Source organism: Cuculus canorus, chromosome 1 (assembly GCF_017976375.1).
Source record: "Cuculus canorus isolate bCucCan1 chromosome 1, bCucCan1.pri, whole genome shotgun sequence".
Lineage (NCBI taxonomy): Eukaryota > Metazoa > Chordata > Aves > Cuculiformes > Cuculidae > Cuculus > Cuculus canorus.
The window spans coordinates 154,993,443-155,020,101 of NC_071401.1; the positions used below are offsets into that span (position 1 = coordinate 154,993,443).

Sequence of the window (26,659 nt, forward strand, 5' to 3'; positions counted from 1 at the left end):
CTCTTCAGGGTTGTGGTGTGTCCCTGTTCCCTTTACTGTGTGCTGGTAACAAAAACCGGAACCACACCCCATTGTATTACTCTAAAGTCACTTGTTCAGAGATGATGGATTTTCTCTCCACGTTGATCTTGTTGATGTAAGTAGCCGGATACGGGGATGTATGTGACAGACACCTCCCGTCCCCAGTTTCCTTGAGCAGGAAGAATTATCTCTTGACTAATGAGAGAAGGTTAATAGGCAGTGGTGGCTTTTGAATGAATCGATGATGTACTTGAAAGCTTTGTGTATGTTAAATTTATTGGTACACTTAGCGCTGCAAGTTATGTTTGTGTTTAACAAGCTTCTTGCATACAACTGAAAAGGGAAATTGTTGATCATAAAACTTCAAATATTGATGAAATGCATCAGAGTGATGGTGGGAGAATGGCAAGTGTGATACCCAAAATGGTAATAAGCTGTTACTCTCCCAAATTCAGTGAACTTTCAACACAGTGGTACGTTGTTAGCTTGTCTATAGCATCAGCTCTTGCTCTGCTGTTCAGGAGTGTGTCTTCATACTCCCTACATGTTACAAGGTTTCAGTTGCACATTGTCAGGAACTTTATGGTCTTGTACTTGTGATGCAGCCCAAGTGTGCAGACAGATCCCTTCCACCTCAGTAGAACTTAGCTCTGTGCTTACATGATTTGAAGCCCAAATTACTGAGTATGGTTAGTGTCATGTTGTAGTTGGTGGTGGTGTGCCCAGTGGGATATTAAATGCACGTCTCTACTAAAACAGGAGAAGAAGGGGAGGTTGTCATGCAAAGCAAAGGGCTTCGCTGCCTTAGTACCACAGGTATTTGTGTATGTCTGAAAGCAAGGCAGTAGCAATTTCTCGGTCCTGAACTTACCACAAAGACAGATGACCATTCCCTAGGTGTTTGCTTTCAGGATGTGGATCTTCTGTCCTTGTCTTATTTTATTATTAGTGCTACATGTTGTCATAAACCATAGCTTCAGCTTTGATTGTGAACACAACATTTTCTTCTGCCTTTTCCATTCCCTGCTCTTCTGCTCACAAAACTAAGGAAGGTGCTTTTAACTAGAAGGCTTTCTGTGTGCCAGGCAGTTATTGGAAGTCGTTTTGTATTTTGATCCTGCCCTTTTGCAGCAGCTCTTGTAAGACAGAGCCTACTGCAAGAAAGTTTTTTGGAAATAGTATTCTTGAAACTGGCGGTGCAGCCTAATGGGCACATGGAGCGTGAAAGTATAAAAGTAGTAAACACAATTTGAAGTTATAGGATTTTGGAAGATGAAAGTGTCACTGGAGAACTACTTTTTATTGCTTAGAATCCATGACTCAAAGAAGACAGAAAATTTTGTGTCAATGCCATGACAGACAACTAAAAGTAGATTAACCTCCCCAGTGCTTCATGCCTTATGCTCTTAGTGAAACTGAAAAACCCACAGGGCTTTTCCTTGCCAGAGTTCAGGGCTGGAAAGTGTGCTTTGACATTTTATAGAGAACAGAAATAAGGAGGAACTATCCTGGCTTAAACAGTACAAGACAGAGTGGATAAAACACTGTTCCGTGTGATGTGGTAGGCTTGCCTCAAACTTTGATAAATGGAGGCTGAACTTGCTATTATGTATGAATTGCATTTGGTAATAAGCTCTGGATGTTGTTACGAAGGACTTGTCTTGCCATTGTCCAGTTTTCCAGCCATGAAAAAAGAGAGCCTAACTTCGGGAAACAAGGATGGAGTTTTCTAGTGTGCATAGAACATTTTCTCTTTGAAGTCCTTAATCAAGAAGCTGTTAACACGTAACATCCCAAAATATGTTTGTAGGAATTGATTAGTTACGTGAATGTCTCTTTGTACACTGGCTTGGCAGCATTTAGTGAAAATGCAAACAAAAGTATTATCTATACCATATAAATGCAATGGAAGGAAAAGCCTGAGAGATGTGACAGCAAAGCCATCTCAACTCTAAGCTTTTTAAACTGTGGTCAGAAAAGAGCTTTGATTTGTGCATAAACATAGGAAGTCATCAAGTCATACAGTGGTTTGAGTTGGAAGGGACCTTAAAGATCATCTGGTTCCAACCCCCCTGCTGTAGGCAGGGACCCCTTCCTCTGGATCAGGTTGCTCAAAGCCTCATCCAACTTGGCTTTGAACGCTTGCAAGGATGGGACATATACAACTTCCCAGGGCAGCCTGCTCCAGTGCTTCACCACCCTCATAGTAAAGATTTTTCTCCTCATATAATCTAAATCTCCCCTCTTTCAGTTTATAGCCATTCCTCCTTGTCCTATCACTACACACCCTCGGAAAAAGTCCCTCTACAGGTTTCTTCTGTAAGCCTCCTTCCATAAGGTCTCCCCAGAGCTTTCTCATCTCCAGGCTGAACAACCCTGAGTCTCTCAGCCTGTTTTCACAGGAGAAGTGTTCTAGCCCTCTGTTCATCTTCGTGGTCCTCCTCTGGACCCACTCTAGTGTGTCTGTGCCTTTGTTACACTGGGGGCCCTAGAACAATGCAGTATTCCAGGTTCCTTAGATAGTCTTGCTCCTGATCTTCTCCTACAGTGAGTGGTTCTTTGATGTCCCAGTCCATGTTTTGCCTTCTGCAAGTTGGGTGGTGTGGCTTGAACCCTTGCCAGTAAAGACTGAGGCAAAAAAGTCATTGAGTTGGCCTTCTCCATATCCTGGGTAGTGAAGCCTTCTGTTTCCTTCCAGAGGGGGCCCACATTCTTCCTAGTCTTCCTTCCATCACCACTGCACTTATAGAAGCTTTTCTTGTTGCCCTTGATGTCCCTGATGTCCCACACTTAATTTCATCAGGACTTCAGCTTTCTTAATCTGATTCCTGGCTGCTCAAACAATTTCCATTTATTCCTCCCAGGCTACCTGTTACAGCTTCCACCCTCTGTAGGCTTCCTTTTCGTGTTTGAGCTGGTCCAGGAGCATCTTGTTCATCCACGCAGGCCTCCTGATGTTTTTGCCTGACTTTCTCTTTGTTGGGATGCATCACTTCTGAGCCTGGAGGAGGTGATCCTTGAGTATTAGCCAGTTTCTTGGTACCTTACCAAGCAGATCCCTGAAGAGGCCAAAGTCTACTCTCCTGAAGTCCTGGGTAGCGAGCTTTCTGTGCACCCTGCTCACTGCCCTAAAGATCTTGAACTCTACCATTTCACGGTCACTGCAGCCAAGGCTGCCCTTGACCTTCACATTTCCACCAGTCCCTGCTTGTTGTTGAGAACAGTGCCCAGCATAGCACCTCTCCCTATTGGCTCTTCTATCATTTGGAGACAGAAGTTATCAACGCGCTCCAGGAATCTCCTGGATTGCTTATGTCCTGCTGTGTTGTCCCTCCAACAGATACCAGGGTGGTTGAAGTCACCCATGAGGACCAGGGCTTGTGAATGTGAGGCTACTGCTATCTGTCTAGAGAGAGAGAGTCTCATCCACACAGTCTTCTTGGTTGGGTGGCCTCTAGCCATCCCTCCGCTTTGCTGTAACCTGACCCTGCCGTTTCTTTAGTTCTGACCCATAAACCCTTGGTCAGCTCCTCATCCATCCCCAGGTGGAGCTCCATGCAGCCCAACTGCTCGCTGACATAGGGGGCAACACCCTCTTCTCATCTCCTCTGCCTGTCCTTACTAAAGAGCCTGTATCCCTCCATTCCAACACTCCTATCATAGGATCCATCCCACCCTGTCTTGAGGAGATCATAGCCCTGCAGGTGTGTGCACTCTGAAACTCCTCTTGTTTACTCCCTCTGCTATGTGCGTTTGCGTAGAGGCGTTCATGTTGGGCCCTGATAGTTCAGCGCTACAACAACTCCAATTGTGGTTATAGAGCTGTTCAGTTTTTTACGAAATCTTGTTCTGAAAGACCATGGACTGTACGTTTTAGTTGTTTCCCATTTGTAAAGTACCCATCTCTGGTCTCTGATCCTACCCCCATCTATCAAATCATCTTTTTCCATTGTCTTTTGTCTTAATGATGACTCCAAGTAAGCTGAAAGCTTGGCCTTCACTTTGCTTTAAAGGAAGTGAAGAGAATTGGTTACTGAAAATGTGATTCACCATAGAAACAGCTCAGCCAATGGCATCTATGCAGTAAATTAACCATTTTCTGGTACTTTCATATTTGATACAAAACATAGCAACGAGATGATAGCTTGACAACAATAGCAGCCGCGCGTATTTTTCTTTCTTTCTGGAAGGAATGTTCGTGTGGGAAAAATAGAATCTCTGGGAAGTAATTTATATTACAAGTTTCATCACAGAAATTCTGTGGGTGGATACAATTGGCTAGAAATTAAATTAGTGATTTGTATAATAAATGGTGGTTTTGATTTGATATGACACTTCAGTCTCTTGCAAGTGACATAGCTACAGGCAATAGAATAATCTCTTCCCCTTGTGAAGATAAATGTCGTATCAGACCAAACCATTTTATATTAAATTACAACTTCCCTTTTTTTATCATATGAAAAGATTCATGAGACTGTTCATTAAATAATAGCACAACCCAATTAAAAGGATACTTTGGCCAAAATGTCTTGAAGATATTTTTCTAACATGAGGCATGATTGTTAACTTATATGGGGTGCTGCCATAAAAGGTCTGATCCAAATAAAGGAATCTTCCTTTATGCAGCAAGGGATGTGATTGTAGCCGCACTGAGCTAGAAGGTGCTTTTCTTATCTCAGCTAGACTGAAACCCTCAAATGCAAATGAACTATGATGATAAGAGAATCTGGTATCTTGACTTCCTTTCTTGAGGGGAAGAGGGATGTAGTGTGTGTGGCTCTTCACGTACAACTTTATTGTGCTCATGCCGTTGTTTTTCGTGTTTTGACAGAGAGAAGGAGCAAGAAAGGGAAGAACAGTTAATGGAAGACAAGAAAAGGAAGAAGGAGGATAAGAAAAAGAAGGAATCTGCTCAGAAGGTAGGCTTTGATATTTGAATATTTTTATCTAGCTGGAACATAAATAATACTGGGGATGGCAAGATGTTAAACTGTATTTGAGCTTAATAACATGATTATTTAGAGTGATGCTTCATTAAAGACTATTCTTTACATAGTTTTTCTGGAATTTAAGTGTTTAATTTAGCTGTTTCCTCTCAGTGTGTCATGTGAAGTAAAAGAATTTTTTTATATGAAATATTAAACTTAAATTATTCATAGAATCATAGAGTGGTTTGGGCTGGAAGGGACATTAAAGCCCATCCAGGTCCAAACCCCCTGCCATGGGCAGGTACACCTCCCACCAAACCCAGGCTGTGCAAGGCCCCGTCCGACCTGGTACTGGACACCTCCAGGAATGGAGCAGCCACTGGGCAACTTGTGCCAGTGTCTCACCACCCTCATTGTGAAAAATTTCTTGCTAATGTCTAATATAAATGTTCCCCCTTCCAAATTAAAGCCATTCCCCCTCATCCTATCACTCCATGCCATTGTATAAAGTCCTTCCCCAGCTTTCTTGTAGGCCGCCTTCAGCTCCTGGAAGGCTGCTCTGAGATCTCCCCTCAACAACCCCAACTCTCTCCACCTGTCCTCATAAGCAGAGGTGCTCTGGCCTTCTGATCATCTTCATGGCCTTCTCTTTACCCATTCCAACAGCTGAACCAATTCCAGACTGTATTGAATATGGCCTTTCTTGATCTATGCAACTCCTGCTGTTTCAAGGCGTTTGGGGGTGGAAACGCTGCTGAGCTTTTGCAATTCTTGCAGTAAAATGGACTAAGTATTTTCTAGGCTAAGTCCTTAAAGAAGTTTGTATGAAATATTTACTACTGAAGATTCCCTTTATATTTTGCTGCGTATCGCTTAGGTTTGAAGTGTTCTGTAGCTGAGAGCACTTTTGCTGAGGCCGGTCAGTTTGAGTCTGAGCCTGGACAACTGATAAGTCAAAAAATAGGTGTTGCTCAGAAAATGCCTTTGAACACTTAGTGTATTAGAAGCTCTCTCTTCTGCTGAAAATCTAGTAGGTTCTTCTAGGAGTTACTTTGACATACAAACTTGAGTCTCCTGCAGCTTTATCCATGCTTTTACAGCGAAATCCTTTCTGTGTAGTTCTGGGCTTCCCAGTACAAGACCAGAGCAAGCATCCTGGAGCAGGTCCAGCAAAAGGCCCCTGAGATGATTAAGGGACTGGAGTGTCTGACAAATGAGGAGAGCCTGAGAGAGCTAGGACTGTTTGGCCTGGAGGAGAGAATGCTCAGGGGAATCTTATCACTTGATGAATATAAATATATTGTGGGAGGGAGTAAAGAAGGTGGAGGCAGGCAGTGGTGCCCAGTGACAAGGCAAAAGGCATTGTGTATGAATTGAAATACAGGAAATTGCACTTAATCATAAAAGACATTTCTGTGCATGTGTCTGACAGACAACCACTGGAACAGGTTTCCCAGAGGGGTAGTGGTGCCTCCGTCTTTGGAGATGCTCAAAAACAAGTTGGATGTGACCTCTGCAGTTGATTTTTGATGACTTTGCTTTGAGATGGGGAGACTCCTAGGGGTTAGTGGGGGACAGAAGTGGGAACTGTGGACTAGATCTCTGGAAGGCTACCCCTTCCAACCTTATGTGAAAATGGAGAACAGGAGGCTTCACTTTCTTTAGCTGTTTTTTTCAGTTACAAGAGATCCTAAGGAAGATCAGATGTTTGTTTGTTAGATTCTGTAGATTTCTATTGAGAAGAGCCAGCAATGATTTCAGTTAAATTTTGGCTTATTCAGGGTCTTCTTAAATCTTTTTCACCAATTCAGGTCTATGAATCAAAATTAGATGCAGATAAACTAGTGTATTTCTGCTGTCTTTATTCAGCCATTGTGTTGATAATAGTGCAGAAGATCAGTAGCTACAGAATAAGGTTTCTCTGGTGTCTTTTTACCCCAGTTTTGCTGCTGTTTAATGTTCAAGTACGAAAAGGATATGTAGGAATTGGGAGGAGCAGACCCTGGTAAATACACACTAGTGTTTTGAGGATGATGTGCTGATATTCTGTGATACAAGAGAAGTTTGAAAAGGTTGTGCTGATCATCTTGATAACAGCACTATGAGTGTTTACTGAGATTTGCCGACTTTCCTGTGTGGTCCTTCGTCTACTGAGTTATTCACTATTATTGAATGTTATGAATTTTGCCGAAATCCTGGGAAGGATAAACACTGAAGAAGTTAATCTCCTGGAGACCAGAAATAGGCAGAGATATTTAGAAATAGTAAAGCGGGCAACCAAATAGGCAGCACAGAAATGTGTATGTTCCATCCTTACTAGTGACTGTGATGGTGTTGACTAAGTAAGCAGTAATGATTTGAGGGGAGCTTGTTCAGGCACAGTTTGTGTAACAGCAAACAGTTGTTTCAGGTTGGATCTTCAGAAACTTTAAAAGTAAAAATAATCCCTTCAGCAGAGGCTAGCCAGGGAAATTCACAGGCCGAATTCCTGTGGTTGGTGTCCCAGGGGCTGTTTGGTAGCGTGTCAGAAGGCAGAGTTTGACTCCACCTTCCTGTTCACCGTAGCTGTTCCTGCCCTGACAATGCTTATAGGTTGCCCACAGAGAGGTGACAGCTGTAAATCTGAGATAGTGTCACATTTTCTAAGCTTTTGTATTCTAGACCGGGGGAAAAAAAATCACAAAACCAGATGAGACAAATGCAGTGTGGCTGGAAGTAATTTTCTTTTTTTTCTTAAAGCGAACTCCGGTGGTCATGTAGAATTCTTTAAAGGTTTACTGACATGGTGTTCTTCCAAGTAGGCAAGGTATTCATTTACTGAACATGTTTACTGTTGACCATAGTAAACCTATCGGCATTACCAGGTTGGATTCATGAATCATTTTTTTCTGTCGTCTTTTTGCTTTAATATTGGAGCATCAAAGCCACTTGAGTCCATAACAGAAGTTTCTGCTGTGTTACGGAGGAAGACATGATTTAATGCATATGGGATTTTTCATAAGTGAAGTAAAAATTGGTAACTGCCTTGGTACAGATGCAGTTTTGGTGCAGGTGCACTTTTAGTATCTTGAAAGTTTTGTATTGAGTAATTCTGGGAAGTTAAGGTGCTTAAGATTTTGTGTTATGGTGAATGTTCTACTTTGTGTATTGCAGCATTCATCTCTGCAAAGTAAATGATGCCATAGAAATTCATGGCAGTTTTGTCTTTTTATCCTTTACCATACAAAGGAGTTCTGGTTTAGTTGGCTTAAACAATAAGCTGCTTTTTACTTGTGCTTTCATTATTCTATACTGTCACTGTGTGCTTTCCAGAATTATGGACTAGTTCAGCAATTTATTTTAAGAATAGGTGTCATAGAACCTGACGCATTGTGATCTTTAGGGTTTTTCCATTATTATGTAGTGGAACTCATGATCGACAGGCTCAAAACCTGCTACAGTGCACGATTCCAGAGAACATACCAGTGGTGCGTTTGTGCTGTAGCTTGAATTTCACTGTGCTGAAAGAATATAGAAGTACAGCAAGATCACCTGCTGGCCAGTGTGATGGCTCGCTTTGGTAATCAGCCTACAGCATTCAAGAGATTTTGAAGTCTGTTGCTTTATCGGGACTGCTGGTACTTTTTGTAATTGTGGCAGTGATTTCAGTAACATTTAGGATTTCTTCTCCGTGGAAGAGATGTTGTGTGAGAGGTGAAATGGGAAGACGGCAAAGGCACAGACTGCTACTCTCAGCTGTGGTTATTGCTGTGGGAATTCCAGTGCTAGCCCCAACAGTCTGCTGAAAGGATACCTCATGGAATTAAGCTTTTGTTATGCTTGTAAGTGTAATGCTTCGCCTCCAAAGTCTGAAATAACCGTAGAGCCTGTAGCACGTGTTTATTTCTGCTTTGTAAGTCCATGGTTGGGATGAGGAGGGGAGTGAATGCTAGAGGCCATCATGAGTGAAGTAATTACTGTCTCTGCCAGGGATTTTTGCATTAGGCAAAGGTATTACAGGAGCTGTAGGATGTTCAAAAACTTCATATACAAGAGTAGGAACACTCTTTAGACTTGTAGCTCATCAGCTGATTATTTTTGTGCAATGAATTCTGATCTTATTGGTAATAAATTGAAGTTGTGATTCAGCACAGCCTGTTCATTGTTTCTTTTGAGCTTCTTAAAAACTCTTATTTACATTCTTGCTCTTAATTTGCAGGTCACAGATCAAAAAACCAAAGGTAAGAATCTTTGATCCAAAGAATGTTTTTTTTAAATTTACTTGAGCCAGGAGTCGCTTCTTAATCAAAACTGTTGGAAAACGAAGGGGGATTATGAGTCAGGATGAAATACTGAAGATGAATATTCAGAAGAAGTAAGAGCTGAGGTGATTAAAATGGAGAACCTAAACATAACCATGTTATGAGCATCAAAATACTTGAAGAGACAATGAGGATTGTGGATAAATAGTTTTGATTGAAATAATTAGCTTTCAGGTTTGCAAAGTTTTTAGACAAGTAACCAAAACCTGAAATCATCTGTATAAATGGAGTGGAAGACAGGGAAAGGACTGCTTCTGCTGAGATACCAAACTGGGTGAATATTACTCGTCTATGGAAACTTAAGAGTTAAGTTCAGCTCTTAGAAGTCCAGCAGATAAGGCAGGACTGATGAGTGAGCATTTTGAAAGTTAAGCTTATTTAGCTGATGTAAATACGTATTTAATCTTGATTTGTGTGTCGGTTTTCTAAAAATGGTGTGGGAAAATTGTCATTAATTGATAGAAGAGAACTGAAGTGGTAGCTTGATTTCACAGTTAACAATACCTTGTTGGGGGAATTTGGGCCATGAAGCCTATATAGAGAAATTGGAAAACCCTTATCAAAATAAAGTGTGCAGAGTAGTGTGCTCATGTTGCCAAAGAGAGACTCACTTGGTTTGATGTCGCATGTAAGAGGAAGCATTTTACTGATTATATCCACTTCACTGGTGAGGGGTTTCTGGAGATCCCTTTCTTATATTAATCTTCAACGAAGGCTAGAGTAGATGTATGACGTTTTTCTTGCCTTTGGAGTCCATTGCCTTAGCAATTACAACTTCCAGGTGCCTGGCTGGGAATTTCTTTTGCTCCATTTCAAAAAAAGGCACGTGGAGAATGTAAGGCGTCACAGGTCTAGAGTTGCTTAAGTAAATTTTGTGATGGTGTTAGTTCCTCAAGGATTTGCTTGTGGTTTTTCTCTTCTCCAATGCATAATAGCTCTCAGAAGCAGCTTGTCTGTGCTTATAATAGGGGCACCTAGTGACCAGCTGGGAAACTTTAGGCAAACCCGATACAAACACTGGGTTGTTGCCTTTTCTGTTGGAGACGACTATTACTGCCTTAAGAGCAGTACAGAGAACTCAGTTTTGTTAATTCTGAATCCAAGAAGAGAGTTGGGTTTTTTCCCACATTTCTTTTTTGGTTTGGTAGTGGCTGTGCGGCCTAGTAAGCAGGTGAAAACCTGGGATATGATTTCAGATCTCCCGTAAGCATTGATACATAACAATCCAAAACCCAGCTGAGGATCAGGGACACAGAGTGGTAGAAAACCAAGTTATATTTGACTGCTCTTATTTTAAAATTACTTGTTGTCCAGCGTGGCAATCTTTGCCAACTTTATGTTTCCAAGAAACTCAGGGCTCAGAGCAAAATGCTTGCTGAGGGCAGAGTTTCATCCTGGGGTAAAATGCTGCACGTAGAAGCAAGAGGTTTGCTACTACTGCTTATTCTTTCTTCTTTAATTAATTAAATTGTTCTTTGATAAGGTTGAAGTTGCACAGTATTTCAGAGAAGGATGAAGTTATAGAAGGAAACAGTTGCAGTGAGTTCTTGTAGCTAACATGGATTTCAATGGAAAAATTTCTGATTTTCATTCTTCCTGTTTTTCAGTGCCCGAAGTGACGAAACCAAGTTTAAGCCAACCAGTGGCTGCCAGCCCAATTGGCAACTCTCCATCGCCACCAGTCAATGGTGGCAACAATGCCAAAAGGGTGGCAGTGCCGAACGGACAACCGCCAAGCGCCGCCCGCTACATGCCTCGGGAGGTGCCGCCGCGATTCCGTTGCCAGCAGGACCACAAAGTGTTACTGAAACGTGGGCAGCCCCCTCCGCCATCCTGTATGCTCCTTGGGGGTGGAGCAGGGCCTCCTTCCCCAGCAGCACCAGGAGCAAACCCAAACAACGCACAACCAGTGACAGGAGCACTGCTGCAGAGCGACAGTGGGACTGCAACAGGCAAGTAATGCTAATAATGTTAAATGAACATGAGCATGCGTGGTAGGAAAGGGATCGCTAGAATTGTGCATAAGCATTGTCCAAGATAACCACTAGAATTGCTTTTGGAGAACTTCTACAGTTTTAGCGTATAGGTTTTTCTTTTGCTGCTAACAGCAATGGAGGCAATTTCTGCTCCTGGACAGAACAAGAAAGAGGGCTATTTTTTTTCAGATATGTTTTGGGTGATTTGAATCAGAAGCTGTAATCCTCTTAAGACTGAAACAAGGTAAAGACAACACAGGGATCAACAGGTAGCATTTTATGGGTTTCACTGAGTAGTTCGTAATAGCTCTTTAGGATTTTTTGGTGACATGAATTTCCTATTTTGTCCTATCTTCTCCTTCCTGTCTTACAGTTTTTAACGTGATCTAGTAAAATAGACATGTAGATACCAGATCTGCAAATGGCAGGTGTCTGTAACTTCTCACCTGGATGAAATAGCAAGATGGTGCTTTTGCTCCTAATTTCTTTTAATAGTGATATTGGTTTTCTCCTGAGATAGATAAGCCTTTTTATGGAAGTAGTGACTGCCTTGGTTTTACTTTTCCATTCACTTTGAATTCCAGAAATTAAATTTATTTTAATAGTAATTGTTTTATGAGCAGGGGGAAATTGACTGCTCCTGAACTTTTTAGGACAAACAAAATTCCACTGAAAGACGTCTGCCTTCTAGAGAAAAACTTAAGTGACCTCAGAAGCCTAGGGCGACTTCAGTTCTAACAATGAGTGCTTAAAAAAGAAGTAATAAATGCTTGGAAGTTAGAAGAAGAGGAAAACAATACCACTGTGTCTGAGTTTGCCTTTGAAATGAGATGGGTTGCTTGATTAATGGCATGGATTGTTTTTACAGCAGTCTTGGAGAGCATAAACTTTATAGTTCTCTATGGTTCAGAAAAAAAAACTCATGGAACTCCAGAATCAAGTCAGCTAGGTGGGATGGCTGCATTCATTAAAAATGATTTTAGGACGATTAATAGTTTTGGTTGTTTTGTGGCTTCATTACTTGAATTCCTTTGTAGCAAATCCATGCTTGACAGAGTATTTATCTTCTTGTTTTGATGCTCTCCCTTTAATAAGGGAGTGAATTTCAAACTACGGTGGCAAAGTTTTAGCTAATCGGTTTAAAAACAGATCTCTTGGAGATGGCTGGTTTTGATAAAGCACCTGAAACATGAAAAGAGGGGGGGAAATAACCTCAAAGTCTTCCCACTCCGTAAAATCCTAATATTATGCCAGCATTGTTATGCCTTCACAGTGGTTGTAGCAGCCGGACGAAGGATACACTGTGGTAGTAAAGCATTCTGAAATTTTCAAAACCTCTCATGGATAGTATGAGGATCGTTTTGAGGTATTTTAGAGGCTTCTCAAGTTCTGTGTAATTAGTTTGATATATAGTATTTTTTTGCTGAGACTGAAATTTGATTTTATGAATTCTCACATTTTTGCATTTAATTTTAATGGTGCATTAACACCGATGATGTTAGATGGTTGTATTTTATTCATTGTGGCAAATCTTTATGCCCGTGTTTAGTTGCTTTATCCCAATATAAATCGGGAACATTGCCAAGAAAGATACAAGTCCTTCAGGCCTGCCTCACCGCGTTCAAATTTCCACACCAGAGTACAGTTAACTGTGCTGTGGACCTGACTTGGGTTAAAATTAACTCAGGTTGTTTTTTAAAGCTAAAAAGTTCCTTGAAGTCTGGGTGATACAGCAGTTAAGCTCACCGAACGTCAGTGGGAACATGTGCTAGCATGTCAGAGTAGGTGTGGCAGAGGAGTGGGCAAAAGCAGCTGGACAAGAGAAAGGCCAGAGTTGTCACTTAGGGTGCTCCATCAAAGTTCTTATGCAAGTATGGTGTTGTAGATATTTGGAAGAAATTCTTCACGAAGAGGGTGGTGAGGCACTGGAACAGGTTGCCCAGGGAAGCTGTGGGTGCTTCATCGCTGGAGGTGTTCAAGGCCAGGTTAGATGGGGCCTTTACCAGACTGATGTGGTGAGAGATGTCCCTGCCCATGGCAGGGGGGCTGGAACTGGATGATCTTTAAGATCCCTTCCAACCCAAACCATTCTATGAAAACCTGCTAAGAATCACTACCATCTCTTGGAGCAAAACTGCATCTTCATTTCAGGACCCCATATGAAAACCTTCACCTATTTCAGTTCAGTACTTTGATCCTTAAAAGAAGTAATTTCCTAGTAACCTTTTTATTCAGATCAGAAATTTGTTTTTCCTTGAGCATGTTGTTATTAAGGAAGAGTCTGCTTATGAATCCAGAGCCCTTACCTGTCATCTTCAAACAAAACCGTAAATTGCCAGAATTTTATTGTCACTTTCAAATAAATCAAGGGGAGGCTGGTTTTATGAAACAGTCAATTAAATTGTGTCCTAGTATGCTATATTAGGAAGCATCCGCATCTTAATACTTATAGAATGCCTTCACGGAAATGAAACATGAAGAGCTCTGTTAAAATCACCAATGCAAAGATCTCACTAAGTGCATAGCTGTCTGCGCATCATTCATTTGCTGAATCTTTGTGAAGCTCAAAAGACAGCAACCTTGTAGTCTTTTGTCTTTGGTCACCCTCCTTAAGCTCTTCCTGTGCTTGGTCTGATTAGAGAGTTTTTAAATTGAGGGGGGAAAAAGGGTTACTCAGCATACTGAAAGGGTAGCCAGATACAAATACCAGTAGAGAGTCACAGTTCCTTGCTGTTGTTCAGTTTGCAGTTGAGGTTAAGGCAACAGAAGGAACAGAATGTACATGGGACGTGCTTGGTCTTTTGGATCTTGGTGGCTAGGATTTAATGGGTGATGACGAACTTTAGTTCATCAGTATTCAAAGCTTAGAAGAGAGTTGTAACCTTGCTGTGAAGTCTGGATCTTTTCTGGTGGCCCTCAGAAAAGGGGGATCTGGAAGCATTCAGTGGATGGTCATTGGTTAAGTGAACTGAAAGCTGATCTGTTTATCTTGTATTTAATGTATTAGCAATCAGAAATTGCCATCTTCGCTTTTAAATATATAACATAGGCACTTGACGGGGAGGATCCACTTTTTTAAGGTCATTATGCCTTGTTTTTCTTGCAAGCTGTCATGTGAGCTGGTATTGGTAGTAACAATACATATTCGGGTATAAATTCAGAGGCAGATGTTACTATGAACGTGATGCTCTGTGGAATAAGTTAAACTGGTTGAGTGGGTTAAATGAAGAGGAAAAATAAATTAGGGATCAGGACATGGCTGTGTAGAAGGGAGTGTTTAGTCTTCAGCACTGGGAATTTGTGTTGAGGGTAATTTAGGGTACTTTAGTATTAAAAATACATAGAAAAATGAGTGGAACCTATATACAGAAAAACACTGAAGTACTAATGGACTTAAATTATTTAGAGGATCAGAGGTAATTATGTGGATGGCAAGGGAATCTTGGCTGGCATTTCAGACTAATGATGATAACATGTCTGCATAGATGCAGACATCGTGCTGCTAACACTGACAGTAGGCTTCGTCCATTGTGGCACTGTGTTAATTTAAGTCTGCTTTAACACTATACACAAATATCTTCTCCATGTGAAGTCATGCCACATAGTATGTAATAATAGTTCAGCATGGATGAAAGAAAGGGGCCCTATTCATTGTCATTCATCCTGCTAATTTCCTTATAGTGACTCCAAAGCTCATTGAACTTGCTGGCTGCCCTGTACAATGGGTTTACCCAGCAAAAAAACAACCCATCAAAAAGTGGACAGCTTTGTGTTGTGTTAGTGAATGCAGTTGACTTAGCTAAGGGCTTAACTGCCATCAGAATGGTCATAAATGAGAGGTGAAACTTGGGGAACTTGAAGTAGGTGGAGCTGGTCAGAGAGAGAGAAGGAAAAGTGAGATCCCTTGCTAGCCTCCCTGCAGGGGCAGAGATCAGCTTAGCTGCTCGCAGCACCACAAGCTGTGGTTTCTACGGTAAATATAGCAGTGACACAAATGTGTGATGATTGCATACTGAATACCATTTGTACTGCATAGAAATTTTGTAGCTTAGGACTCTTTCAATTTACAGAAACTTTTAGAAAGGATTTGGTTTAGTTTTGGAAGGATTGGGAGAGATATGTAGTAGCAAAACTAACTTGAAACAAATATTGGAAGCTGAAGGACAGACTGCTCCAACTTCATAGATTCATTAGATGCTTTTTGTCTTCATTCTTTTTTCTTTAGATCTGTAGTAAATTGTAGTTGCTTTGAGTCAATTGAGTAGCAGACCAGCAGCTGACTGCGTGTACATACATGCATGTGGATGAGTACCTGTATGCACTCTTATTCTCTGTTCATAGTATGATTTTAAACATGTGTTTGAAAAGCCTCCAACCAGTATCAGTAATTACTACACAGGTTCATTAACTGGGTTATAATTATTATGTTGATCTTAGAGCTATACTGTTAGCTTAAGTAGTGAGTCAACAGTGAATTCAAATCCTCACAAAATGCTTGTGGGGAGTTTGTTGAAAGAAGCCTTTTATCCATATTTTAAGCAGTATTTTCCAGCCTAGTGTTCTTGCAAAGTAGTTTTGTTGTACACTTGAGGGAAGCGTTCTTATTAATGAAAACAGTAATCAGTGGTATCAAAAAATGTGATGTTCTGTGCTTGTCAGTAATATTGATTATTAATTACTTTTTTGGGATGTCTTTTTTTTAATAGATTCAGCAATTGGAGGTGCTGCTGCTTCAAATTATGCAAATTCCACTTGGGGTCCTGGAGCCTCCTCCAACAGCGGCACCAACGCCAACCCAACTCACATCTGGGACAAGGTGATTGTAGACGGGTCTGACATGGAAGAGTGGCCTTGTATTGCCAGCAAAGATGCTGAGTCTTCTTCCGAAAACACCACCGATAACAACAGTGCCTCGAACCCTGGCTTGGAGAAGAACGCTCTGCCAGGAAGCACCACTAGTAACAAAGGAAAAGGAAGCCAGTGCCAGTCTGGAAGCGCTGGAAACGAATGTAATCTTGGGGCCTGGAAATCTGATCCCAAGGCTAAATCTGTTCAATCTTCCAACCCTGCTGCCGAGAGTAACAATGGACTAGGTAATTGGAGGAACTTGAGTGGACAAGAGAGAATCGGTTCCGGTTCTGGCTTCAGCAACTTTAACCCAAATAGCAACCCATCTGCTTGGCCAGCACTGGTTCAAGAGGGCAGTTCTAGGAAAGGGACTCTGGAATCTGATAGTGGTAGCTCCAATGCACAGATTAGCACAGTAGGTCAGACCTCTAGGGAACAGCAGTCAAAGATGGAAAATGCGGGTGTTAACTTTGTCTCTGGCAGAGAACAGGCTCAAATTCATAACACTGATGGACCAAAAAATGGAAACACTAACTCCTTGAACTTAAGTTCACCAAACCCTATGGATAATAAGGGAATGCCCTTTGAAATGGGCTTGGGGAACCCTTCCAGGAGCACTGACACCCCTTCACAAAGCACTGGAGAAAGAAAGACTGGGAGTGTTGGATCTTGGGGTACAACTAGGGGTTCTTCTGGAACTGACACAGTCTCTGGACAAAGCAATTCTGGAAACCATGGGAACAATGGAAAGGATCGAGAGGACTCCTGGAAAGGAGCTTCTGTTCAAAAATCTAATGGGTCAAGAAGTGATTCTTGGGATAACAATAACCGGTCTACGGGTGGTGGTGGGTCTTGGAACTTTGGCCCTCAGCATGCAAATGAAAGCAAATGGGGTGAAGGGAACAAATTAACATCTGGGGTCTCTCAGGGAGAATGGAAACAGCTGTCTGGGTCTGATGAACTGAAGATTGGAGAATGGAGTGGTCCAAACCAACCAAATTCTAGCACTGGAGCATGGGACAATCAAAAAGGCCACCCTCTTCCTGAAAACCAAGGCAATTCCCAGGCTCCCTGTTGGGGAAGATCTTCCAGCTCTGCAGGAAGTGAGGTTGGAGGTCAAAGCACTGGAAGCAACCACAAAGCAGGAAGTAGTGACAGTCACAATTCTGGACGCCGATCATATAGGCCTACGCATCCTGATTGCCAAGCAGTCTTGCAGACTTTGCTGAGCAGGACTGATTTGGATCCCCGAGTGCTTTCAAACACCGGCTGGGGCCAAACTCAAATAAAGCAAGATACCGTGTGGGATATTGAAGAAATGCCGCGGCCCGAGGGGAAGTCTGATAAAGGAACTGAGGGGTGGGAGAGCTCTGCCACACAGACAAAGAACTCAGGGGGCTGGGGCGATGTACCCAGCCAAAGCAATCAAATTAAGTCTGGATGGGGTGAGCTCTCAACCCCAACAGAATGGAAGGACCCCAAAAATACTGGAGGATGGAATGACTATAAGAACTCAAATTCTTCTAACTGGGGAGGAGGAAGAACAGAAGAAAAATCATCTTCCTCTTGGAATGACAGCTCTAGTAAGGATCAAGGGTGGGGTGGACGGCAGCCTAATCAAGGATGGTCTTCTGGAAAGAACGGTTGGGGAGAGGAAGTTGAACAAACAAAAAACAGCAACTGGGAAAGTGCAGGAAACAAGCCAGTGTCTGGCTGGGGTGAAGGTGGGCAAAATGAGATTGGAACTTGGGGTAACGGTGCAAATACGAGCGCTGCTTCAAAGGGTGGATGGGATGATTGTAAAAGAAATTCAACGTGGAATGAGACGGGTCGACAGCCCAACTCCTGGAACAAGCAGCAACAGCAGCACCACCAGCAGCAGCAGGAGTCTTCTGGTTCCTGGGGTCCACCGCCCCAAACTCCAAATAATGGGCGACCTCCAAACCCAAACTGGAACAGTGGACCACAGCCAGCTGCCCCCAAAGAGGAGGAGCCTAGTGGCTGGGAAGAACCTTCTCCCCAGTCAATCAGTCGAAAAATGGATATTGATGATGGCACTTCGGCATGGGGAGATCCTAGCAGTTACAACTACAAGAATGTTAACCTGTGGGACAAGAACTCACAAGGAGGACAGGCCACACGGGAGCAGAGCCTGCCTACTCCAATGACTAGCAAATCACAAGCATCAGGTACTAGTCTTGTTCCTTTCTTCAGCAAGCTCCTGTATAGGAGTGTAATATTAATGCATGGAAGAGAATTCCTGCAGCCTCCAGTTCGTAGTAGTTTTATTTCATAAAGAAACGAAATTTCTTATTTGAATATTTTGTTCTTTGCTTGAAAGTGTCTTTAATGTTGAATCAGTCACTCCTGTGCTTGTTGTGCCGCAGTACCTGTGATCTTGAGTACTGGTCAGCTTGCCAGTAAAAGGAAATGTTTGTTAGCTGAAAAATCTACATATTCAATTTGAGCTCTGAAGAACAGGTTGAATTAAAGAATTGTAGAATCATTTAGATTGGAAAACTTTTACAATCACTGAGTCCAACTGTAAACCTAACGCTGCCAAGTCCACCACTAAACCATGGCACTAAACGCCAGATCTACACGTTTTCTAAATACCTCCAGGGATGGTGACTCTGCCAGTTCCCTGGGCAGCCTCTGCAAGTGCCCAATAACCCTTCCAGTGAAGAAATTTTTCATAATATCCAATCTAAACCTCCCCTGGTGCAACCTGAGGCCAATTCTTCTCATCTTATCATGTGTTACCTGGGAGAAGAGGCCAACACTCACCTCACTACAGCCTCCTTTCAGGCAGTTGTAGAGAGCGGTAAGGTCTCCCCTCAGCCTCCTCTTCTCCAGGCTAAACCACATTTTTTATATTTAGTTATTAGAGTAATGGGGAGAAATTCTTTACTTATTTTAGTTAAAAACTTCTTGCTCTGAAAGACTCAATTAACACTTGAAATTGAGCAAGTCTGTGATTTAGATTTTTAGCCCAGTTTGTTTCTGCTGTATGACAAAGTAGTTAGCAAAATATTTTCTTTTTTGCAATAAGGACAATAAAAAGTTACACAGCCTGGAAATATATAAAGATGTTACTGTTCCATAATCTGTTCTCTGACAAATGTGCTTTAAAGAGAACTATTTCATTTTAACATGTACTTCAGATATGTCCTTATTCTTTCTTTGGTAGATGAAAACCCTGAGCTAATCTGGTGCTTCTAATTAGTCACAGAAGTTGGCCAGGTAGGACAGCATTAGACGCAGGGTTCCTGTTTGACCTAGGAGAATATTACTCTCCATAATATTCTCTTCCTTTTCACCCCTGGAGGTCGTTGACTGCTCTGAGTTTAATGTGAACAATTGTCAGTTCTGATGCGCTCACACTATTGAGAATCTAAGGTCTGCAACAGAAAGAACAAAGCAGTTGATTAATGACCTGGTGCTGCATTCTTGTAAATAGTTCGTTGTCTAAATGGTCTGTAATGAAAACTCTTTCTCCTTTGTGCAGTCTGGAGCAAAAGCACTCCACCTGCTCCAGATAACGGTACGTCCGCCTGGGGTGAGCCAAATGAAACCAGTCCCGGGTGGGGTGAAGTAGATGATACAGGAGCATCGACAACAGGCTGGGGAAATGCACCTTCCACCGCCCCGAATGCCATGAAATCTAGTGAGTATAGGCCAGATATCAGTTTTTTTGCGATGGTCCTGGAGATTTTTAGTGTTTGGCCTTTTGATACAGATCCCCAGTGGAGGAATTGTCATCCGAGGCCTAGAAGCGATGTTAAATGTCATGTAAGATTTTGATGATTTAGTGATTAAACACTTAAAAATGGCTAGAACTTTGTCCTTTAGAGGAGTAAAAAATTCCTTAGCAAAGCAGTTAATTGAGCAGCTCCGATTTGTTGGAAACGTTGAAACACGAAAGCATCGGAGTGAGGAAATGTCTTTTTCTCAAAACGTCTTTTCTTCTTTGGCTGCCCATTTGTTACTTAGCATATAAACGTGTTACATGAAAAACCACTTTTCCTGATCATATCAGGAAAAAGAATGTATAGTACAGACAAGTTTTCACTGTGGAGGCCACCACATGGTGATCTGTGCTTTGCTAATGCAACTTGCCTTTGAATGGATTTTTTTTCTTAATTATACGAGTGTGGAAAATTGCAACTCTTAAGAATGGAACTTTCTTTTGTGGTTGAATCTAAAGGGAGCCTGTTTTCTGAATATTACCTGCCTACAGTAGAGTTCTTCACGAATGAGATGTTGTTGAAATCTTCTAAAATTTTACTTTGAAGTTAAAATTATGCTGTATTGAGAGTTCTGTTCCTGTGGCTATTATTCCTGCTGATGTAAGGGGTTTGTAGATGTTTTTATTTTTCTCTTCTTAAGGAAAATGCAACAAACAAAATCAGCACCTGCTGATACAACATAGCAGTGTTGTAGCCAAAGCCAATAATTTTTGGCTGTGAAGTTTCCAGTAGGCAATACTACAGTACATGACTGTTACTTAACTTGACTGATGATACCCCACTGTAAAACTGTTTACAAGTTGTTCTTGCATCATGTAATTGGAATGAAATGCTCTATACAGATTGTACGCTGTTGGGTCATTCTTCTTTCCTCCCACCTCAATTTAGTAGTTAGGCCTTTTATGAAATAAAACTGGGAGAAGAACTTTGTTAACCTTATAGCAACCTTTGGTGGATGGCTGTAGTGCTTCCTGTGCCTGCCGCACAAACTAGATACTCAAAATCATAGATTCTAGGCTTCTTTTAGATATATCTCATCTATCATCTGTGAAAACGCACCTAAATATGACCAAAAATAAGAGCCTCTGAAATGCTAATGATGGGTTGCAAATTTTGTGGAGTTATTAGTAATTAAGATATATGACATATATGGGATGGAATACTCTGGTGGTCAGTTTGTGGTCACCTGTCCTGTCCACCCCTCCCTGCAGATGAGGCCTTTTTTTGCCAGATCGAAGATGGCTTTCGTTTCTATAGGGATAAGTATCAGCATTGATCTTTCTGCATCCCCATGCCCTGTGTTATCACTGCTAGAGAGAACATCGTCCAAAAAAAAACCCCGTGCAGTTAATTTTCAGAAAATGAAGTTACTTAGATGAGACTGACCTGAAGTCAGGAAACTGATTTCTGCTTTAGCTCCAACCGTAACACAACTGTTTCAGGATGGAGTGTTGTAGGTCCCCAGTATTAAGAGCCGAGATGTTTGTTCTCCTGTGTTCTGGGGCTGCTCTTTCAACTCCTTTCTGTATTGGCACTCAGAAGGAATGAAGAAGAAAGCTACATTATTCAGTGGAGTAGGGGGGGAAATATTTACTGTCCTTCATAAGTTGGAAGAAGAAAATGGGACAAAGGGCCTTGCAAAGGCATATTTATGGTTGAAGGTAAGGACAGGAAAGAGACTAGCAATTACTGGATAGGAAAACAAGTTTAGAGCCAAAGAAAGGAAGCATAGATCATTACCCACATGTATAAAAAAAAAAAAAATAGATTTACGTAGCTTTACCAGCATTGCGTAGGAATTCTCTGGGAGAAGCAGGAATAAATTCAGTTTTCAATAACTTCATTATTTTGTCTTTATCTTGAAAGTTTCATTTGCTCACTTGCAGCTGTTTGTGCCTGTTCACTCAAACAGAAAATTAAGCAGGAATCTTACAGACAAGTCATCTTTACACCATTGTCTGGATTCATGTTCAAGAATCTCAGACCTGGGAGCTGTCAGTGCAGAAAAAAAAAAAAAATCTGTGGTGATGCAGTTAAAACCGGGATGATAGGACTATATTTAAACACTGCGGCTGGAAATAAATTAAAGCTGCAGGGGCTACCTCATATATGACATTTCCAGATTAAGTTCTTCACTCTGCAGTCATAATCCTTAAGTGTAGCCTTTTCTGTGTAAGCAGCATGATTAAAGGGTCAAGAAGTAGATTTTTGTGCTTGGACCAATATGTTTCCTAAGCAGCCTTCAGTATAGGTAAAAAAATTGATATACTTCAAAAATTTGTTTCCTGCAAAGTGTGAGTTGTTATTTAGGATGGATTTTAAGGTTGCTCTTAAACTGCTGTGAAATGCCTCTGTACTTTATTTTCAGCATAATCAAGGTAGAGTTCCCCTAGATAGACTTAATTATAATTCCTCCTTTTCTTATATTCAGATTTTGTGCCATGTGTGCTAATATTCTTATCCCTAATTTCCACACTCAAAACACCAGACAGTTACGGAATTAGTTAACAAAAAGGTGATGGAAATCTTTTTCAAAGGAGATAAATGCTTGAGGAAGAAATATTCAGAATGAAGAGTTACAGCAGGAAGGAGAGCAGTTGGACAGTGGACAAGATGAGAATTTGGCTTGTCAATAGAGGTTAGAATTTTCAAACTACCTGGCAGCTGGTGCTAGAGAGTAACAGCAGGACAAGAAGCCAACTGGGAAAAGTTCTTTAGTCTGCATTGATATGGTGAAATAGTTGTACCTTTCTGTAACAGCATCTTAAGCAGTACTGCTGTAACTCTCTTCAGTGACATTGTTAGGAAGACAAATGCAAGTACAGCAGGTTTTTTCATATTAAACTATTTTTGGTGTCACATATACACATAAGTACAATGACAGGTCCTCTCCTTCAGATTGAACTTCGTTGTTATTCCTTAAATTTCTTTATAAATTTGTGAGAGATCAGTGCAAGAGAAGTGTATGATTTTGAAAGAGAGGAAATAATTGATAAACCAGCTGAACCAGAGTCTTCAGCACTTGATTTTTAAGTGTTCTTGAAATCAATAGGTTTTCTTTTAAAGAAATCCAAATGCAGCTATATCTGTGTAAGAGAAGAGGTGCCTATGGTTTGTGTATCTTTCAGGGTTGCAAAACATGATGTGCTAACATGCCACTGAATCTCATGGGTTTGAGGATTTGTGCACAAGTTTTTACAGCTGTTAGAATGAAGACACTTTTTTTTTATTACTCCATTTGGATTCTGACGATCTCAGCTAATCTTCAGTGTCAAGTCACCAGCTGCATGGTATTATAGGCTGCTTTTGAGCTTTTTTCTTTTTTTCTGAAGGTTCTAAATCTATGCAAGATGGCTGGGGAGAGAGTGATGGGCCAGTGACAGGAACACGTCATTCCAGCTGGGAAGAGGAGGAGGAGGGAGGAGTCTGGAACACAGCAGGCTCTCAGGGAAGCAGTTCCTCCCACAACTCAACAAGCTGGGGGCAAGGAGGAAAGAAAACGCAAATGAAGGTAAAATGCTTGAATAATTCATAAGTACTGTGTTGCCTGAAAGCAGCCTGGGTGATTCGTTAGAGCATTGTAATAGTTCTTCTTTGAAAAGATACTGCAGAAGTCGGCCAGAAAGGTGCCTGTTACAATAGTGTAAAATATGTGTAATTTCTGGAATTGTTTTGATGTATTGCAGCTGTTGTGACCAATAAATCTGCAGGTAGGTGTCACGTTCTTATAGTATGTAGGATGCAGAACCATTACAAAATGAAGCTAAGCAGCAAGTATCCCAAGGCTATTAGTCTGCCAGACACACCTTTCTGTGTTCAGATGCTGCTGTTCTTGCATAGCCTGCTGAAGTTCAGATTCCACCATCTCTTTGGCACGTGCACTTATTTCTACCAACTATTGGATTTAGGTCTAACTTGTGTTGGTTGTTATTGACCTTCGGCCTCAAAAAGGAGCAGGAACTTGGCTACAGTCCTGAGTGAATTGCTTTCTAAGGCTTGTTTGTGTTTATATTCTCTAGTACTATAGCACTTGGCCCTGTATTAATTTTAGAAGAACTATGCTTTGTCTGCTGCTAATCAAATAAGTAGGGCAGGCTCAAAAGGCAAGTGCAGAGCAGCTACCTGGGAGCTTGAAATAGTGTTGTGACATTGGTATGGAGTCCTACAACTCCTGTTTTGCAAAAATGATGCTCAGGAACCTTTTTCTCACTTAAATTTTTATTTTAATCACCAAAGCAACTGTCCAAAAATTTTTCTTATTGATATCTTTTCTGCTGAACTGTGTTCAGTTTTGGTTTTCATCACCTGTAAATTACAGTAATGCCAAATTTAGGGTTAGGTCAGCACAGTGCCCATGTAAGAGAAACAATACTGATGGGGATACAGCCAAGGAAGAAATCTACCTCTGTATTTGGTGGATTAATGAATGCATTAAACTGTTACAGAGAAAAAAAAAACCAAACACAAAACTTTCCAGAATGAAACTGAAAGTGTGATAAACATTTTACACAACAAGTATTCATCTGGTTTGATGCACGTGACAATGAGCGATTTTGTGAGAGAGAAAAAAGTATTTGATAAATGTTTCCAACTGCGCAAAAACCTGAAGTCATTTGTTCAGGAGATTTATTTCTCTGATACCAGGATTGTTATTCAACACTTGCGCATCTTGAAGGATAAAACAGAATACAAGAAAGGAAGAAGTTGCTTAAAGATATTTTTGTCTTTTTTCTTTAGTGCTCATTAAAAGGAGGAAGTAGTGATTCGTGGATGAACCCTTTATCCAAACAGTTTTCAAATATGGGCTTGCTAGTAAGTAAATTTTTTTAACTATAAAATCTAACTTTGTAAAATGAAAAAAAAAGCTGTAAGCTTTAAATAAGTTGAAAAATGAGCTGTTTCACAGTGTCTAACTACTTATTTACCTGCATTTGCTATGCTGGCATGTTCATTATGATACCTGTAATATTCACGTATTCAGCACTTCCTTGCTAGTCAGAATGGCTTCTCTGAAAAACCCAAGATCTACTGTGACTCTTCAAAGTTATTTTATGACAGATATTGTTCCGAGATTGTAGTTTCCTTGCAAGCAATAGAATTTGGAAAGATTGTTTGGGTTTTATTATTATTATTTTCGTAACATGCTGTTTAGTGCGCTCAAGGGAGAGGCCTCAGTCTGAATTTCAGCCACCAATCAGAAAAGGAGATTTACAGCCCTGTGCCCATCTTGGCTGTTCATATTTTAAATACTGTGCAGCAGGGTCTTTTTAAAACAAAAAGGGCTCATTATTAATCAGTACTTAATGATCGATTGAGAATAAATAAAAAAGAATAAATAAAAGGCACGTTATTGAGAGAAAAGAGATCTGCAGGGAACTATCTTAAAAATAGTTGCGTGTAAAATTCTTTTAAGAACTTCTGACATAATTTGTAAAACATTTTACAGAATGTTGTGCCAACTGTCATCCTGTGAAGCAGGAATAGATGTCATGCAGGCTAGCAAAAGATAATAATGCAGAGGTTTTGTGAGAAGCCCAGGGCTGCACCAACTGTTACTGACATGATTAGGATTAGTTTGTAATGTCTGTTGGCTCCCAAGCTCAAATTCAGACTGCTAGACCATATATACTTCTGAAAGCTATGGGAACACCCTGTCCCAGTCTGCCAACTAAAGAACAACTTGGCAGCACATTTCCAGATTTGATGACTTGACAGGTCATGAGAATGAGCTATCGCTTTGGCCGCTATTTTCAGTGTTTCATCTCTCGACCACTGGAACATGAGGACAGGTTCATTTCAGAGAGCAGCTGTCTATCCATCTTTCTCTGTCTGTCGCATGCGTTCGTGTGTCTGGTTTCACATGGATAAACTTGCCACACACAGCACTAGGGGGTTGAAGGTGAGGTGTGTCTAGGGTGATATAGGGAATCCTTGTATTGGATTATAGTTTAAAATAAAACTTCCCTTGGCATAAGCATGCTTTTCCTTCATCCCGCCTTTAACCATCAAGGGCTGCTTTCTGAAACATTCCTCAGCATTTCATAGAAGTCAGAACTGATTTTTTTTTTTTTCCAGAGTCAAACAGAGGACATTCCAGGCAGTAAGATGGACTTGTCTGTAGGTACGTATAATTGGATTTGAGTGCATTTGAAATGTGAGATTGTGTGTAGTATTTTTATGTAGATCACAAGCTGGCCAGGTGAGGGAAAGAATATCTTCTACCATTGATTTCTTCAGTTGCTTGCCTCGAGCTATTACAAGTTACTGCTCAGTAGAACTAGATTTTTCACTCTTGGTAGCCTCACCATAAATATTACACAGCTTAAGTGGGATGGGCTGCATGGAAAACGCTGTCCTAAATCCTAATTTTGTCGTGCTTCTCTGAAGACCTTCTAGGCAGATTTAAGTCATCTTCTTGGATGTGCAGTTCTTATATGCCTTCAAATGCTGATATTAAAGATCAGATTGAGAATATACAAATGAAGAGGACAGTAGCCTGGACTATGCTGGTTATAGCTGTCTTAGTTAATCCAAATTAAGCTTTTGGATTCTTTACAACTTTCAGCTCTCCAGGCCCTTAAGGCCATCAGAACTTAGGAGGAAAGATGGCTAACACTCAGAATATCCTGTGGAATGCTGCATACTTAGTCTTAATATGTTACACTTCCTTAAGTTTATTATGCCCATTAATGGTGGCGTCCTTGATCCTAGGTGGAGGCATTTATTATAGAGTTGATTAAGAAATAATTAATATTTTGTCTTCTCCTTGCCTTTACGGTCGATGTGTTAGCTGTAGCCTTCCACATCACTGAATTTTCAAATCACCTCTGAAGACT

At 41.1% G+C, this 26,659-nt stretch overlaps 1 protein-coding gene across 26 annotated transcripts in view; it reads left to right on the forward strand.

Moving 5' to 3' along the window:
- Positions 1-26,659, forward strand: part of TNRC6B (trinucleotide repeat containing adaptor 6B) — a 136,069-nt gene that overhangs the window by 87,584 nt on the left and 21,826 nt on the right. For 23 of the 26 annotated variants that reach the window (XM_054064391.1, XM_054064409.1, XM_054064419.1 and 20 more), the window contains 8 exons: positions 4,853-4,940; positions 9,148-9,169; positions 10,858-11,202; positions 15,933-18,263; positions 19,583-19,741; positions 23,156-23,334; positions 24,561-24,635; positions 25,899-25,944. In XM_054064391.1, the coding sequence (XP_053920366.1) occupies positions 4,853-4,940; positions 9,148-9,169; positions 10,858-11,202; positions 15,933-18,263; positions 19,583-19,741; positions 23,156-23,334; positions 24,561-24,635; positions 25,899-25,944 (3,245 nt within the window). Of the gene's footprint in view, positions 1-89; positions 137-4,852; positions 4,941-9,147; positions 9,170-10,857; positions 11,203-15,932; positions 18,264-19,582; positions 19,742-23,155; positions 23,335-24,560; positions 24,636-25,898; positions 25,945-26,659 lie in introns of those variants that run through there. The other 3 variants (XM_054064448.1, XM_054064459.1, XM_054064548.1) reach the window with 2 other exon arrangements.